This window comes from Papio anubis, chromosome 8 (assembly GCF_008728515.1).
Source record: "Papio anubis isolate 15944 chromosome 8, Panubis1.0, whole genome shotgun sequence".
Taxonomy (NCBI): Eukaryota; Metazoa; Chordata; class Mammalia; order Primates; family Cercopithecidae; genus Papio; species Papio anubis.
The window spans coordinates 66857531-66876118 of record NC_044983.1 but is presented as its reverse complement, the minus strand read 5'-3'; the positions used below and the strand labels follow the sequence as shown (position 1 = coordinate 66876118).

The 18588-nt window shown below is 37.8% G+C and overlaps 1 protein-coding gene across 14 annotated transcripts in view; it reads left to right on the top strand.

Moving 5' to 3' along the window:
- The window catches only part of EYA1 (EYA transcriptional coactivator and phosphatase 1), a 335785-nt gene extending 317419 nt beyond the window's left edge, over positions 1-18366 (top strand). For 10 of the 14 annotated variants that reach the window (XM_017962101.3, XM_031669626.1, XM_009213194.4 and 7 more), the window contains 2 exons: positions 4272-4372; positions 16372-18366. In XM_017962101.3, coding sequence (XP_017817590.1) covers positions 4272-4372; positions 16372-16452 — 182 coding nt within the window. In that variant the 3' untranslated portion in view covers positions 16453-18366. Of the gene's footprint in view, positions 1-4271; positions 4373-14045; positions 14170-16369 lie in introns of all 14 variants that reach the window. The other 4 variants (XM_017962096.3, XM_017962103.3, XM_021942419.2 and 1 more) reach the window with 2 other exon arrangements.
- Positions 18367-18588: the final 222 nt, after the last annotated feature.

The window sequence follows — 18588 nt, the reverse complement described above, 5'->3', positions numbered from 1 at the left end:
GAGAGAAACATAAAGCATAATACATGTAGCTGAAGTCACAAAATTTTCCTTGACTGGCTAATGTTAAGACAAGGGCATTTTACATAGAGTAACAGCATTGATTCTGGATTATTATCATATTTGTATCCTTTTAGGCAACATTAACAAAAATATCTGATTTTCTAAGCTAAAACAAACAGCAAGATAAAATTATACAAAGTAGAAATGAAACAACTCTAATAACAGATTTCTTTATTACTAGAAATATTTTTGTTTTTAATTCAATATGTATAATCAATTGAGTTTCCATTTTTGTTGGGGAGATTTAAAAGCTTCTTGCATGAAAGAAATATATTTGGGAGGAAAAGACTTATGAAATTTAGTTAGAATATAAATCAAGGCAGAATCAACATAGGGATAAAAAAAGACATGGTTCTTGTTCTCAAGGGAAGCAGACAGTTACATAATGACAATCCAATATGATACAAGAGAATGCAAAGGAGCATTTTTTCGTTATCTACTAGATGCCCTGAACTGTACTAAGCATTTTACTTTTTTTTTTTTTGAGACGGAGTCTTGCTCTGTCCCCCTGGCTGGAGTGCAGTGGCGCGATCTCGGCTCACTGCAAGCTCCGCCTCCCGGGTTCCTGCCATTCTCCTGCCTCAGCCTCCCAAGTAGCTGGGACTACAGGCACCTGCCACCGCGCCCGGCTAATTTTTTGTATTTTTAGTAGAGACGGGGTTTCACCATGGTCTCGATCTCCTGACCTTGTGATCCGCCCGCCTCGGCCTCCCAAAGTGCTGGGATTACAGGCGTGAGCCACCGCGCCCGGCAGCATTTTACATTTAAAGTCAATTTTTATAATCTTTCCATTTTTCAAATGAGGAAACTAAAGCTCAGAGACTTAAGTAAATTGTTGTAGTCAATAGCTCACAAACCCAAGCCTCAAGCCTCATGTTTCTCTGATTCCAAGGTCTAGACTCCTTGCTGTATCTTACAGGGTCCTACTGCTGCTAAGTGCTTAAATGTGCACATGGCTGAGGAAGCATTCACTCCCACTCAGGAAGAGGCAGAGTGTCTATGAAAGCTAAAGGGAAGAAATGATGTTTGAGCTGGGTATAGAAGAGCAAGTAAGAGTTCAACAGGTAGATGGGCTAGTGAGAACAATGCAAATGGACAGAGAAATTAAAATGTGTTCCCTGCTGAGGGACTTGTGAGTGGCCCTGAGTAGCTAGTGTGCAGTGCTCATTAGAAGCCAAAGCTGAAAAGGTATACTTGAGTCTAGGCATGAATGGCCTTGTATATCACCATGAATGACCTTGTATATCACCCTAAGGAGATGAATGTTATTTTAGTCCAGGGGAAGGAGTATGAGCATTCTAGCAGGTGGCAAGAAGGCTGTCTTTGGCTGCTCAACTCCGTATAATAAAAAGGGGCAAAAATGGAATCCCTGTAGGTCTAACTTCCATTTGCCCGCACTTTTACACTTCCTGTGCTTCTCCTTCAAAGCATTTACTAAATGATTACTAAAAAACTACTTTTATAATTATTTGTTCATAGTATGACTTCCCCATCATACTGTAATAATCTTGAGGACTGGGTTTGTCTCTCTTGCTCATCATAATAGCTGTAACACCCAGCACACAGTAGGTACTCAATAAATGTAGAGATGAATTTGTTGAATGAATGGCTGCATGAATGGCCATTTATTTTGAAGAAGGCTGACACAAGATTTCTTGTAGGCACCTGGGTCAACAGTGGCACAATTAACTGATGGGGAAATCAGGTTTGATTTTTATCAGTGTTGAGTTGGAAGAGACCCGATGGGGTCTTCAGTCAATGGCAGGAAGACACACTCAGCAGGGTGCTGATGGATTCATCCAGGCTAACCTTTCAAGTTAGAAATACATATCTGGAGTTTGAAAACAACTGATGCTTCCCAAGAAGGACCAAGAACAAATTGTTGGAAAATACCTATCAAAAAGCAAGAAATAGATCAAATAGAATAAAATTCCTAGTAGCCTATTATAACCAGAATTTTTACGTGCTTTCATGTTCCATAAAAATAGCAAACAGTTTAAGTCACATGTTAATTCTATTTTCATCTATATCAATTAAGAGGAATTATATTGTGTCGTAAACAGGGATTGTGGAAAAGGTTTACCAGCACATGAAAGTTGGAACAAATGCCAAAGCAGCCCATAGTACTGAAGCGGGTAGCCTAGCTTCTCAGAAAGTAGGAATAGTGTATTACATAGCATGTGCATTGAAGTTTAATCCCAAATAATTTGAAAATGATAATATAATAGGAAATTACAATCCAGTACGCATTTTTTTAATGGGCATTTTGTTTAAAATATTAAGCTTTAATTTTTTTCAATACAGAATAAAAAATATGTGGTGATAGAAGTAGGATTTCACCATCAAATAAGATATATGTGGGGATGAATGCAGAAAACCCAGCAATTTTTTTTTCTTTTGACATGGAGTCTTATTCTGTCACCTAGGCTGGAGTGCAGTGGCACGATCTCAGCCTGTTGCAACCTCTGCCTCCTGGGTTCAGGTGATTCTTCTGCCTCAGCCTCCCCGAGTAGCTGGGATTACAGGCACACACCACCATGCCCAGCTAATTTTTGTATTTTTAGTAGAGATGGGTTTCTCCATTTTAGCCAGGCTGGTCTCAAACTCCTGACCTCAGGTGATCTGCCTTGACTTTCCAAAGTGCTGGGATTACAGGTGTGAGCTACTGTGCCTGGCCCCAGTAATTTTTTGTTGTAGGCAAAATGCTAAAGTCATAGGAGGAGATGACTGGTATCTCAGTTGGCAGAGCTATGATGACCTTTCAGACAAAATTGACTCATCAAAATGAATACTTCATATAAAACTAATAGTTAACTTCTAAAATCTAAGCTTCATTTTCTTAACCTCTATTGTGAAAAATTTCTACATGACCCCAAATTGACAATGAACCCAATAGAAGATAGTATATAGGCAAGGATATTTTTCTCTACCACAACTTCACCTTTAAATTACATTGAATTTACCTTCCTTTTTCCACAAGAGGGAAGCTTGCAAAAACACATAAGCATTTCCCTGTAAGGAGGGGAAAAAGTTTCATGACATCGAAGTTTTTGGTCATATATTTTTGCTATGAAAACTATGCTTTGTATTTGTTTCTTAAAGTGATTTAATATTTCACAGTTTAGTGGACAACTAAAGAGGCATTTAAATTGCATCCTTTGAATAAGGCTAGCTCTATTTCATTGTGTCAGATGCAAACTAGAGATTTTAGTGCAAAATACAAATATAAAGCAGACATTTGTTTAAGCAAACAAGCAATTTGTTCATGTGTATATCTGATCCTTATTTGAAAGAGGTGCAGGCTTTGCTCAGCCATTCACATTTGAAAACTATAAACTGTCCCATTGTCCATTAAAATGACCCTATTGGCAGTCCAAGACTTGGAACACCAGTTTCTTCTCTGAGAAGAAACAATGCTTGCATTAACCGCAGGGATGTGCTGACAGTGTAGCCGCCACAGGAGCCCAAACTAAGTCATGACATGGGAAAGATAATAGACAGATAAGGGTATTCTATTACCTTTATTCCAGTTTTCCTCCAGGAAAGTGCTTCATTGAACATTAGATGCCTGGGTAAGGCAGGTACCATCTTGCTGTACTACCCTAAATTATCTGACATTTATTTCAGAAGGAGTTTTACAAGACTACATCAGGCTTTCAGGGTCTTTAATTCAACCTGCAAATGAAGGAATATGCTAATTCCAATGTTTGTGTTTTCCTGCTAGAACAAAAACAAGTCCAGTTATTTTTTATCATTCTCACTAGTCTTTGGATCAGATATTTTCAGAGTTTGATATAGAAAAAAATTTTTTTTAATCAAGTTAAAATATGTTGCCAGAATTGCCGATGCTGGAGTTCAGCTTATATATGGGGGAAAAAGAAGTCCCACTGCAAAACAGTACTTTCCCCACCACCCCAACTGCCATGCTATGATTGACTAGATCCCATTTTTTAATAAAGGAGTCCTTGGGAAGGGAGTATTTAACTATCAGTTTTCAAAGGACAGGACGCCACACTGTTAATTAATTTACTTTGTAATTCATTGTGCTGTGGCATATACAATCAAAGTGGCATAAAAAGCACTCCTCCTAGAGGCACAAGTGGGACAGTCGAATCAGAGCATGAAGAAAGCATTTTATACAGAAACTTCAAGCACTATCACATTAGGTTACCCAAACTTCACATTTTCTATGACTTATTTTTGTTCACTAGGAAAAGAAAGCTGTTTCGAGAGGATAATTCAAAGGTTTGGAAGAAAAGTGGTGTATGTTGTTATAGGAGATGGTGTAGAAGAAGAACAAGGAGCAAAAAAGGTGAGCATTCCTAGATGGGGCATCTTGTCTCTGTTTTTTCAGTCCTCCGGATTCTCATAACTGGATTATTTAAACAGGTTCCATTTCTGTGAAACATACGATGAATATGTGCAGTACTCTAAGCACTGAACAGGGTAAAGTAGAATTCAATAAATATGGAGTGATCTTTTTGAATAGTAGTGTGCACAAACTCAAGAGCCACTAGTAGTGTTCATAGAAGGTAGACTTTGGGAGCAGAACTGAAGTGTTGTTAGTGGTGTAGCTGTCATCCAGAGCAGAGATAACACACGTGCCAGCAGGACCTTCTCTGTATCCATGGCAGACATGCCAGGTGGTTCAAACCTTGTTACCTGAGCCTGGACGCAGCCTAAGAACCTTGCAAACATCCTTCAGAAAGCCTCTACCAGTTGGTCAAAGCTGAGTTGGAAGATAAAACTATCTGCTGCCCCAGAGGACTCGATGTCTTCTTTATATCATGAGGTCCTACCTGTCTCTCTCCGGGCAGGGGGAAGGGAGTGGACCCAAGTATAAATCTCTTGACTCCCACTTTTCCCATTGCACTTCATTACATTCTTCTGAATCTCTGCAGGTGAAATTCTATCATTTCTCTGAGCAAAAGCTTTCTCGTTGTGCCTCTCATTGCATTTTTAAAAGCCAAGGGCCACCTTCCTTAGCCTGACACTGAGGGTCTCCACAGTCTGGTTACAGCCTGCCTTTCTGATCTGTCTCCCTCCCGTACCTTACACTGTAGTCATGTCAGTCCACTCAGCTTTCCTCGACCATGCCACATAGCTTTTCCTTCCTGTTGTCTCTCCTTGGAATCTTTTCCCTAATGCCCTTCTGTCATTGTCTTATTCATTTGCAAAATTCAATTCATGTACTACCTTTTCTATTCTGTTTTTAAGAAATCAATTATAGTCATGCTCCCTTAGATTTTAACTGAAGGAGCTACAGTGGTAGATAGCTTGGATTCTTCAGCCAGACAGCATGAGTTTGAATTATGACCCTGCCATTTACCCTTCCTGTGACTCTGAACAAGTTCTTATCCATTTCCCTTTTTTTGGTCTATAAATGGGATAGTAATAGCACTTAGCTCATTGGGCTATTTTGAGGATTAGATTTAGTTAAGATATATAACTCCATTAATATAGATATGTATAAAGTACACAACAAATGGTAGCTATTGTTATTGTTTATGTGCCTGTTTCAGCAAAAAAAAATGTGAGCTTTGCAGATTCAGGGATCTTATTTTGCTTGGTTTGTTGAGACAGTCTTCAAATTTTTTTGTAACTCCCTAAATCTTGTCATAGTTGTACTCTGTAAATGTTTCTTGAATTGAAGAACAATTAAATATTTTATGGGATTAACCAACAGCATAATTTTCCATTACCTTCCTTACACTCACTCATAGGAATCCATGTATATTTCCATAAATGATATAGTATTTCAGCCCTTCTGGAATATTTCAGCATATACCAGAAATAGCATATAAGGTCACCAGATTACAGATGCAGCACTGAGCCTGAGTATGATACATGGTCAACCTTCCTACAGGCTCTGAAGATGGCCTAGTTTACCTTCAGTGCCTCTGAGTGCCACCAGATGCATAATCACTGACCCTAATTTTATAACTAGATAATTTCATAAATACCCATAGATAAAGAATGTATCTCAGTCACAAACTTGTGTGAATCTGGTTGGTGCTGGTGGAAATCCACACATGACTTCAGGTCTCCTCATGCTCAATGTGAAGCAGCATTTGCCATTTAAGCCATAGTTCTAATCTTCCCACTTCACCGATGACCAACACTAGCATCATTGGGTGCCTCTGTTACCCCTCTGGGTTCTCTTTATAAAATAAAACCTTTCCCAGACTAAGTCAGAATCCCCAAAACACAATCCTGGAGAGTTAAAGAGAATGTTTTCCAAGATCCAGACTCAAATCTTCTTTCTAGGAAAGCCTCTGGAATTCCCAAGCCATTCCTATTCAGGACCCTCCTAGTGTCCAGCAGGGCAGGGATGGAACAGGTTTGCACCTCTGACCAGTATGGCCCTAGGCCAAGGTGTGAATCCATCTCCCTCTGGTATCCACCAGAAAGTTTAATATCAAAAATTGCCAAAATGTGGCTTTCTTGCTTGTGGTAGGCAGAGAGGGATGCCTATGAAATTGATTACTTAAAATGCAAGGAACACAAGTGAAATCCTTTGGATCTTATCAAGGTTTCTGTGGGTGAGTCCCTTCCTAAACCTTTCTGATACTTACAATTCTTAGAAGTTTGACATCAGTGAACACAACATGGCAAAAACAAAGGAATTCTTGGTTTGGTGTTAGAATTGAAAGTATTAATAGGACTAGAGTATTTGCTGTCTTTGAAGAGCAGTTAAGATTGTTTTTCTTTAAGTTCTTGGGTACATGTGCACAATGTACAGGTTTGATACATAGGTACATATGTGCCATGTTGGTTTGCTGCACCCATTAACTCATTATATTAGGCAAATGCTGACACTTCCTGGTAGATTGTAATCCTGGCAGCTTTGACAAACGGGTGCTCAATACATTTTGTTGGTAGAGCGGACATGAAAATTTTATGTATTTCTGATGTAACGAAACATTTTAGTTAAAAGATTTCAGTTAATTTTTATACTGGAAATAGGCTGAGGTTCGTTTTTGGTTGCTTTTGTTGTTGTTGTTGTTGTTTTGTTTTGTTTTTTTTCTGAGAAAGTCACCCTCTGTCACCCAGGCTGGAATGCAATGGCGCGATCTCGGCTCACTGCAACCTCCACCTCCTAGGCTCAAGTGATTCTCCTGCCTCAGTCTCCTGCGTAGCTGGGATTACAGGCATGTGCCATGATTCCTGGCTAATTTTTGTATTTTTAGTAGAGACAGGGTTTCACCAGTTGGACAGGCTGGTCTCAAACTCCCGACCTTAAGTGATCAACCTTCCTCTGCCTCCCAATGTGCTAGGATTACAGGCATGAGCCACTGTGCCTGGTCAGTTTTAGTTAATTTTTAATTTATTGGAAACAGACTGAGGTTTATAATTTAATTTTTAAATCTATAGACAGTTCCTAAATGTTTGCCTCACTGACTCATAGTCTTTAGAGGGTTTCCAATTACTTCCATGTATATTATAAAGTTTTAATACTAATTTAATACACATTGAATGTTGGTGATGGCAGTAGGAACAACCCAATAAAACAAAATTCAAATGCTGGTACAATTCATTTACAACAGTACCAAAGAATAGATTATAAGGTGTACAGAAGTATTCTATTACAATTATTTGGAAAATCCTTCTTTGTACAAAAGTATTCTATTACAATTATTTGGAAAATCCTTCTCTTTTTTTTTTTTTTTTACCTTCCTTCCTAGATCACTCTGATAATAAACTCTGATATTTGTGTTTTCTCAACAACCAATCAATAATTACAGAATAAATTTAAACATAGAATGGCTTTAAAAAAGACTGTTTCTACTGTTTATCTTTGGACATGTCTTTTTTTTTAATATAGGGAACACACAAAAAAGAAATTAGGCAGCCACCTGCAGAAAACATACTCTGAATTTTTTGACCAAATGAGTCCTCCTCGCTTTCCATTTTTATTTCATGGATGACTGTATGTGATAAGAGCCCAAAAATATCTGCTATAAACCACTCTTTGTACCTTGAGAACTGCCTGTGTGAATGTGTAAAATGGACTAATTTTTCACAATATCTAAATTTCTGATAATCTTGTAAAAGATTCAGACATCATCAATTTACAACTTAGAGTGAGATGTTGATTACTTTCTTATTTTCTAACTTTATTGAAGGAGACAGGTTAACTGGTATATAAATAGTCGTCCTTGTGTATGAGTTAAGAGACAAGGATCTAATCATTTGCAAAAGATAATGAGTATCTTTAAAGTGGAGTGCTACACAGAAGGAGAGAATACTTAATATTTAACCTACAGGAAATAATTTAAGAGGAGAAGCTCTCTACAGTTCAACAATATCTCATTTTTAAAACTACATATGAAAACTCAAGCTAAAGAAACTAAGAGATGGCTTTCTATGCTGTAGGATTAATAATAGTAGTAAGTAACAAAAATTGCTACCAGGCCAGGCTCACACATGTAATCCCAGCACTTTGCGAGGCCAGGGTGGGTGGATCACTTCAGCTCAGGAGTTTGAGACCAGCTGGGGCAACGTGGCAAAACCCTGTCTTTACAAAAGATATAAAAATTACCCGAGCATGGTGGTGGGTGCCTGTAGTCCCAGCTACTCAGGAGGCTGAGGTGGGAGAATCACTCGAGCCCGGGAGGTCAAGATTGCAGTTAGCGGAACTCATGCCACTGCACTCCAGCTGGGATGACAGAATGAGATCCTGTCCCAAAGAAAAAAATGCTACCAATTATAAAGCCCTTATTATATCCCAGTCCCTCTTTTAGGCCTTCCCATCCATTTTTCTCATTAAATCCTCATAATCCTATGAGGGAATCCTTAGACCTATTTTACAGATGAGAAAACTGAGGCACTGTAAGAGTGAATAATTCAGCCAAAATCACACAGCTAGAAAGTAGCTAAATTAGGATTTGAACTCAGTTATTTCCTCTGACTGTGAGATTTCGCAAAAAGTTTCTGCAGTCTGAGAGTGGTGGCTCACACTTGTAATCCCAGCACTTTGGGAGGCTGAGACAGGTGGCTCACTTGAGCCCAGGAGTTCGAGACCAGCCTGGGCAACATGGTGAAACCTATCTCTACAAAGAGTACAAAAATTAGCCCAGCATAGTGGTGCTGCCTGTAGCCCCAGCTACCCGAGAGGCTGATGTGTGAGGATCACCTGAGCCTCGGATGTCAAAGCTACAGTGAGCTGTGATGGCACCACTGCACTCCAGCCTGGGCGACAGATTGAGACCCTGTTTAAAAACAAAAGTTTCTTCAGACTATAAACTACATTTATATATCATAAATATGACTTGACTTACAAAAAAAGAATTTACATAGTTTTTCAAAAAGTTATTAGAGTAAAATGCAATTCTTCTTTCTTTTTGGGAGTTAGATATAACTATATAAGTGTCTTCTTTCCCCTAATTTTACATTCATGATTAAATTTTTTAAAACACATAATTCTGATATGTGCTTTAGCTCCTGAGCAATTTAGTTTATTAAATAAAATTAATAGCAAACCAATGAAGTTCTGCACATTTGAGCACTAAAATGTTTTGCCAAATCAAAACATTTCACATTGCTTCAAAATTGATTTTAACTATGTAGCTTGTCTCTCTTAGTTTCCTGTGTCCTTCAAAATCTAACACAACATGCTCTTCTTTTCCCTGTAGAGATCTGTCATCTCCTTAAATAATGTTCTTTTACTAGAGATTGTTACTTTGTTTAAAGCACAGAAACAAAACCCAGTAAGTAAATCTGCCAGTTGCCTATTTGGTTAATGGTCAGTTGAAATCTATTCTGTCATCCTTATTCTCTTTGCCAGTGTAGTCCAAGGGCTTTCATCAGTAATTTAATCTAACTCTATAATTTGTATCATAAAAAGTACCTCCTTCAAAGAGAAGAAGTTAGAAATACCTTTGTTTCGTAAAAGAACAACCTCATTTTAAAAGGATCTCTTGCAAGAGTTTGTGTGAGTGCCTCTTTGTTCTTAGAAAGATTGTGGGAAGTCTCTACCTATGGAAGTCTTCCTTTGACGTATGCCTTTTGTTGTCAAAATCTACCAGCTGTTCTTTTTTACCGTAAATTATTTGTTTCCCTAATGCAACATGGCTTGAGAGAAAATGATTAGACCTAGGTATGATTGTTTTAAAACAATGTAGGAAATAGTCTCCTGTACATCGACATCTAGTTTTCACTTCTAGATTAGTAAAAGTGGCCTTGCTAATAAATTAACTATTTTCAGATAACTATTTAAAACAAATATCTTGTTAATGGCGAAGGGAGAAAAAAAATGGCAAGCATCCATTATTCTGCACAATGACAAAGGCTTCATTAAATATGTTCATTTTATATGTGCATTCTAAAACTTGCTGAAATCCAAGATGAAGCTGAGAACCTGATTAATAGAACCCAATTTCAAGCTTATTTAGGAGAAAAATACAAGCCACTTTTATAAAATAACATTTGTAAGGCAATTTTTTGTTTTTAGTTTTAAGTGGGTCATCAAGGTTATAAACACCAAGTGCAGTGAATGTTATTTTTGTAAAGTCATAAATTCATTTATAGTTAATCACTTACTATATGCCAGGCTTTGAATTGGATTTCATCTTCATCCTTAAAGAGCATACTTACATCTAGAGGGGAAGCAGATATATAAATAAAAGAGCAATCGTTGTACAATAAGTTTCATAATAAGTTCTCCCTTGATATCTTTATTTACAATTTGAAAAGTATTTTTACCTCCATCTGCAAAACTTTCTAAATACGACATGTGCATATGAAAGCACAAATAAGTATTTTTTTTTTACAGAAATGAGAAGTACATACTTTTTTGCATACCTGCTTTTTCACTTAATCCATCCTGGCAGTTATTCTATATCAGTACATGAAGCTTTGCATCTCTAATGCTTTTAAGTGACTGCATCGGTATTCCATTATGTGGATGTGCTATTTAACCAGTCCCCTGGGGTGAGCATTTAGGTGGTTTCCAGTATTTACTATTCCAAACAGTTCTACAGTTCATGCATGTGCAAGTGCATCTGTAGGATAAATTCCTAAAACTGTAATACTTAAGTCAGAGGGTATATGCTTTAAAAACTTTGAAACATTGTAATTAACACATTTTTAATAATTCAGGAAAATTCTATTTACATATGTGTATCCACATACCCAGCTTTTTATATGGTTGATGTTATATGTAGTCTAAAGGTATAAATGCTAAATATCAGATGAGGAAGGATGGAGGAAGGAGATTTTTGAAGTTGCTCCAGTAGGCAAGAAGAACAGGAAGGATGTGTCATTGTTTTCCCATCAGGCAAAATTTTGGTTCTGGAGACACAAAAGCATGTGCTAATTTTAGGCCCTGATACCTACTTCTCTCAATATATGCCTAATCTTGATAAACGAATCATATGCATGTTGCAGTTCCAGCTGTCATTTCTGTTAAGATTTGTGGGTAGCTCTGTTTTTAGTCCCAGGGCTTCAGCAACCTGAGAGAATATCTCCGTGTAAGTATCCCATGTTCTGCCCATCTGAATGTCTGAATACAAGCAAATGAATTCAGCTATCCCAAACCAGTTGGCCCACTCAAACATGATTTGGGGTTAATTCCCACCCACCACCGAGTCACATGAACTCTCTCTTCACAATATGTCTTGCATCTATTACACCCACTCCATTTCCACTGTAATTCTACCTAGTTTCTCTGCTACCAGCCAGAAACATCTTTAGTCCATCCTTCCCCAACTGCTGCCCTAAATTGCTTAAAATACCCCCACCTTTTTGTGTCTCTTGGCCCTGAGGAAGTGTTAGCCTCTCGCCTCTTCCTTTACAAGATAAAAGTCTAAACTCCTTAGTTAAATATTCCAAGTGCTGCTACCTTGACAAACCTCCTTAACATCTCTATGATTTTACACACCAGTCCAGCCCTATCCCCCACAGGCCAATTACTCCTCCTAACTGGGAACCCTATCCACTTCCCCTCCACCTCTCCAGCTTTGCCCATTCTTCAAATTCAGCTCAAGCTCAGCTTATCCTTACCTTAGCCCAGGTCACAACTGAGCTCTCTTCTGTCTGAATTTATCTTTTTAATTCTTAATCCCTCATTGCCTTATATTGTAATAAAATTGTTTCATCAGATATAGCTTGCCTGCTGGTCAGCTCTTGGCATTGGGGATATATGTCTTGTGTGTATGACATATCTACTGTAGCTACGTTGCTATGCATGTAAAAGACTTTGTTTTGATAATAAAGTCACAGACTTTCTTTGACCTAGAAGGAACCCTGAGTCATTTTCCCTAAACCCTCATGTTATAAAGAAACTAGGGGTTCAGGCAGACTGTGCCATAATTAAAGGTCACAGAGCTAATGTCAAAGTTGAGAATATAACCCGGGCCTCCTCATTCTAGCATGTATTTTTCTTTTCCTCTTTTGCCACCATTTCTCTCTGATTTCACAGAAGAAATGTTTTTTCTAGTGGCTAAACATTGATGCAAAAGAAAAAAAAGTTTACTTTGTATCCAGTTGTCCTGAGAAGCTTTTTATAAATGCATAAAATCTTCACATTGGTACATACTTAGGGAAAATATTACCATTGTGCAGTATTAGTTCTGATTGTTAACAGGAGTTTGACACCTCCTCTCCTCTAGACTCAGTCTTCTTATAGTCATTCACTTAATATAAAATGTGCATGTCTTAAGGAAGTCCACTATTTTTGTGAGAATGAAACTGCTAACTACAGCCGACATCACTACCCTGCACGCCATGAAAGAGTGCAGAGGATAGAGTTGCTATCCTTGTGGGTGGAGTGTCCCCAGAGTCTACCAGTTTTCTTTCATGTACGCCTAAGATTTGCAAAGTTTTCATTGTAGAACCTTTGGCACTTCTGCCCACATAAATGGCCCATCCCCACTGCATTGTGATGAGTTGTCTGTAAGGAAGTTTCATCCTTTGACCTCATTTCAGGGTGCTGCTTGACCAGATGGTTCTTACTAATACTCTCTACAGGAAGACTAAAGCCATTCGTATTTTAGTGCCAGTAAACAAGCCAACTAGGGTTGTTTGTGGATTATCTCACCTTTCCAGATAGTGTTGAGTATGGTTTAAAAGAAAAACATAAGCGTTCTCTAGCTGGCATCAACCCACACACATGTACAGATGAGACACACAGCCATTGAACCAGTCCTTTGTTTACTATGAAATTAAATGCCCACTTTATACTTTATGTACCAAAGAATTAGCTGGATTTTTTTTTCAGTTCTTTTTTTGATTTCTCTGAGACTCATGGCATTCTTCAGTGCAGGATTCTGATTGCACCAATAGTTTTTAGATTTGCATTGTTAATGGTTGTAACTTGTCTGTGGGGAGCATATGGAACCTCAGACAATTGACGTGCAAAATAATTTGAACCTGCTCTGAAAAAAGGTATTGCACTTCGCACAAGTATTTTTATATGTTTTCATGAAGATAGTTGTCCTAAAAGTTTCTAGATCATTATCTGAAGAGCTTTCAGCATCCTTTGTTACATCCTGAGATAATAGTACTTAAGATCAATAGGAATACTATCTAATCCCTTTATCTGTTGACAAGAAACTTTGAGGAAGGGCAATAATGATTGGCAAATCTAGTAAGAAAAACAATTAGAAATAAAGAGGATATAAAAATAGATACCAAGTAGGTGGTTAAATAGCAACACTGCACAGTTGAATACCTGAACACTTTTAAAATAGTTTTAAAATGTGTCTAAAATGAATTTGAGATTAAGTAGTAAAATGAGTAGGATGCTGAATGGTACATACTTGATAAACACATAAATTCAACTATGTTCAAGTATGTACATATATGAACATATAAAGAAATGTTTATAGTGGTGAGCTTTGTGTAGTAGGATAAGAAATGATTTGTTTTTCTTTATAGGGTTCTATATTTTACAACATGAGTTTCTGTTCTAATGAAGAGGAAAGCTATAACTGATCAAACGTTTTTCTAACCCAGGCCTATGAATCATAATCACTCTTTTCCAGGGTCTCTTATCCCACAGAGAATGGATGGGGATGGGGATGGGGAGAGAGAGAGGGAGAGAGAGATTGAACCTGTGCTATGGTGCTGATAATTTACACAGCTGAATAGAAAGCCCACAGAGAACAGGTAGGAGGCATTATAGCATATGAGCTTCAGAGTCACACCTGGTATGGATCTTGGCTTCACTCCTCACCAGCCATTTATTTAAACCTCTCTATTCCATCACTAAGCCTCAAGTTCCTTTTTTTTTTTTTTTTTTTTTAACTAGTACAATAGTAATAATAGTACCTCTGTCTGTCTGAGGTGTGTAGCATAGTGCCTAACACAATATCCAATAAATCATAACTATTGAGATTTATGAATTAGGAGTTTATTACAAATAAACTCCTTAGCAGGGCTTACTAGGCCCTGCATCAGTTGGCTCCTGCAGCCACTCATGTCACCAGCCAAGTCTTTCTCTCATACGTATCTAGTATGCCAACAATAAATTTCTCCATTATTTTCTGTCCCCCAATGCACATAACCATCAGAGTGTTTTTCTGAATGTTAATCCTTCATACCTAGCTCAACTATCACCTCCTTTCAGATATTTTCCCAGTTCATTAGGCAAAGGTAATTGCCCACCTCCTACAAGCCATAAATGAACACTGATGATTATTGTGCATTTTTGCTACTCAAAATAGGGGAGGGAGCGACACATGCATCTCTGTATCTTCTACACCTGGCACACTGTGCTCTGTATGAATGAATGCACAATGCTAGGTCTTACAGTGTGAAGTTGCCAAGTAGAGCATCCTTCTAGAAATCTACAAAGAAATATTTAGTACTCATTTCTGGGCTGTTCTGTTATCACTCAATAACAAATACATATACAGATACACCAAAATAGTCTTGAGTCCAGAAAGGTCTACATATTGGAATGTGGTATGTGATTTCAACAGATAATCTGAGGCAAATACATTGTTAATAAGTAATAGTTTGCATCCCAGTATGTAGCAGCTATGTGATCTATATATCAAAATAGTCAGTGGCTTTCACTGTTACCTACACATTAAAACAAAACAAAACAAAACAAAAAAACCTCATTTCTGTTTGCTTCTATGCCAAATTCTCCTATTAGTCTGAAATTTTTCCAAATTTCTCAGAACTATAATTGCAAATTATACTCCAGACTCCACATTATTTTCTTTTGCTTAAGAATCCTATTCTATAAGGTAAACAGAATTTTGTCCTCTGGAGGGTGACGATTATCTTTCCCTTAAAAAGGTTTTGCTGATGTATTAGTACTTACTATAGTGCTTTGGAGACATAAAAGTTCCTCACATTTTCACCCTTCATGGATGATGTAACTTCTGATTTCTTCTCCTTTTCCTTGTCCTTGGTTTATTCACGTGCATCACAAACATTCCCACTACTTAAACTAGAGTTTTAGATTGAGGTTTAAACAACAACTACAAAAACCTAAAACAAAAAAAAAACAACAACAAAAAATTTAGATGTTCATTTAAAATGTTTTCCGTATGGTAAAGCCATTTTAAGGTCAATATGAAGAATAACTGAAGGAAATAAATGGAAAAGTTGCTTCGTATGTGAGCCACAATTAAGTTAGAAAAAATGTAAACTACTACTAACTAAGGAAAACTGCTTAAAGCTTGTACTCATAAAGTACAAGCTTTTTAAACTTTCAGCATGAAAAACCCACTGGATACATGAAAAGCTGCCATATTTGGCAACATTCTTTTATTTAAAGCTTGGAATTGGCATTCAAGTCACAGTGTAGATCCAGTTAGGAAATATCCATCCCCTTCAAAGAAACAGACTCTAGATTACAATTTAAAACTCAGTCTAGTATTCTTTTTTTTTTTTTTTTTTTTTTTGAGACGGAGTCTCGCTCTGTCCCCCTGGCTGGAGTGCAGTGGCCGGATCTCGGCTCACTGCAAGCTCCGCCCCCCGGGTTCACGCCATTCTCCTGCCTCAGCCTCCTGAGTAGCTGGGACTACAGGCGCCCACCACCGCGCCCGGCTAATTTTTGTATTTTTAGTAGAGACGGGGTTTCACTGTGTTAGCCAGGATGGTCTCGATCTCCTGACCTTGTGATCCGCCCGCCTCGGCCTCCCAAAGTGCTGGGATTACAGGCGTGTCAGTCTAGTATTCTTAGGGGAGGATTAAGTTTGAATTTTTGTTTTAAACAGATGTGATGTGAAGATGTTAGCTGGCATTTTCCATGATACTGAAAATGGGGGTGAGCATGGGAGTGGATTTCCAAAAACACTGGCAGGGCTGGTGCTGGGTGCTCTGTCCTCACGTGTATGTGTGCCTCTGCTGCAGCACGCGATGCCCTTCTGGAGGATCTCCAGCCACTCAGACCTCATGGCCCTGCACCACGCCTTGGAACTGGAGTACCTGTAACAGCGCTCGGCACTTTGACACCACACAGCTGCTCTGTGACCAGGGACAGTTCCAGCAGGCCCCAGTCTCACATCAGCGCCGGCCTCCAGAACTTAGCAATTTCCACCTGCTGATGCGCAGCTGCTGTCAGTCTTGACCTCTGCCCTTGTGGTGAATGGAGGACCACGTCTATTTCTTCAGAACAGCTGTTGATTCTAGTACTGTGAATCCAATGAAAATAAGCCATGAGAATGTTCTAGCACAGCGTAATGTGTCTGCCACATTAACTACACGGTTCAAACCTGTGAAGAAAGGACCTGCAAACGCTTCAGTTGTTAGCATTTTCAATGTGATATAAACAGCTTCTCCAATACAGCAAAACTAATTGCACAACAGAGACTGAAATGTGTTTCCTGAATACTAGTGGAGGAATTTTCTTGTAAAGAAGGTTTACTTTTTGGTGTCTCATACCCAGGGTAATCTGTACATCTCTACTTATTTATGAACAGACGTTTTTAAAAAACAAAACAAAAAAAAAAAAAACAGCTTTATTGAGGTATAATTCACATACCCTACAATTCACCTACCAGACGTTTTTAACATCAAATAATTGAAGAGACAATAGCATTAGAAATAAGTGATTAAAGGCCTCTGCCTCACAACGTGGCAAGTACAGTACTTTGAATTTTAGCACATCGCATAGTAGTTTTAAGTATGTCTAATTTAAACGTATAATATGTACATCACTGAGACAATCATGTACAGAAAGAATTTTTGGTGTAAATTTGTAATAATGGATGATTCTTTTACATATTGTTTAGGGAAATGATATTGAAAGGTAGCAATGCCTTGATAGTGAAGCATGAGGCAGCATGTGCACAAACTCAGGTGCCATGCCTTATCTAAGTATTGGGTATAAATATGTAGATAATGGATTTTTTTTAGATACTGTTGTCAAGACCAAAAGCATGGATGTCAAGTGTCAGTAAGGATTTTGTTTTCTAAAATTTTTTCCTGCATCAGTTCTTCTGAGGGCCTTGATGAAATAACACAGCAGTTTCTTAAACAATTTGAAAAAAAATGAGTTCTCCTACCACCTCACTTTTTCATTTCCACACTAATGTATTATATGTAACTACTTGGAAAAAATAATTATTCAAATGCTTCTTCCCACAAAGAATATAGATGATAGTAGATATATTTTATTAATAAAATGGTTCATGAATTGGAGACTAACAAAGTTTTCATGTGCTCAGAATTATTATCGTGTCTGCATTTTCTTTCGATAAAGGAAGACACACGATGCTAATCCGGAAATCAGCAAGCTTTGCATTACTCCCTACGTGCATATTTTCTCTTTCTTCTTTCCACTCTGAGGAAAGTTCATTGCCATTGTCATCACTGTGGAAACAATGTTCCTCTCCACCTGCATTATGTACTACATGACAGGCATCAATCTTGGGAATTAAAATTATCACCTTTGTCACACCATAAGAGTTTCTCCAAAAGTGGTCAGTTTGGCTGGGCAATATTTTCTCTAATCAAACACAATCCATTGTCATGAAATTACCCTTAGGATGAGTCTTCTCTAATCATATATTAGGGAAAAAAAACACCAGCTTTGACCCAAAGTAGCCGAAGAGCTACTTCATTCTTTTCTGAAGTTGTGTGTTGCTGCTAGAATTAGTCATTTGTGAATTATCGAAATTGTTTAAATTCACAATTGAATTAGTTTTTTCTTCCTTTTTGCTTGAAGCAAACAGTTGACAATTTTTTAACCTTTTCATTTTATGTTTTTGTACTCTGCAGACTGAAAAGACAAAGTTTATCTTGGCCTTACTGTATAAAGGTGTGCTGTGTCCACCGCTGTGTACAGAATTTTTCTTCATTAATTTTGTGTTTAAGTTAATAAAATTGATTTGTGATGTACTGTAAGCTCCCTGACTGTCGGGATCATCTTTTTCTCTTGGTTATATGAAATAGCAGGATCTTGGTTGCATTAGGACACCCAAAGTCTAACAAAAGGAAGTTGTATGAAATAACTGCAGTGATGGCTTTATCAGCCCTTTAGGGGACTGAACTTGCAGGGTAACAGCTGTTTCTTTGATCACTGTAAGTACTGATGAATGGAAAAGTTTTTCACTTCTCCAAAAATTA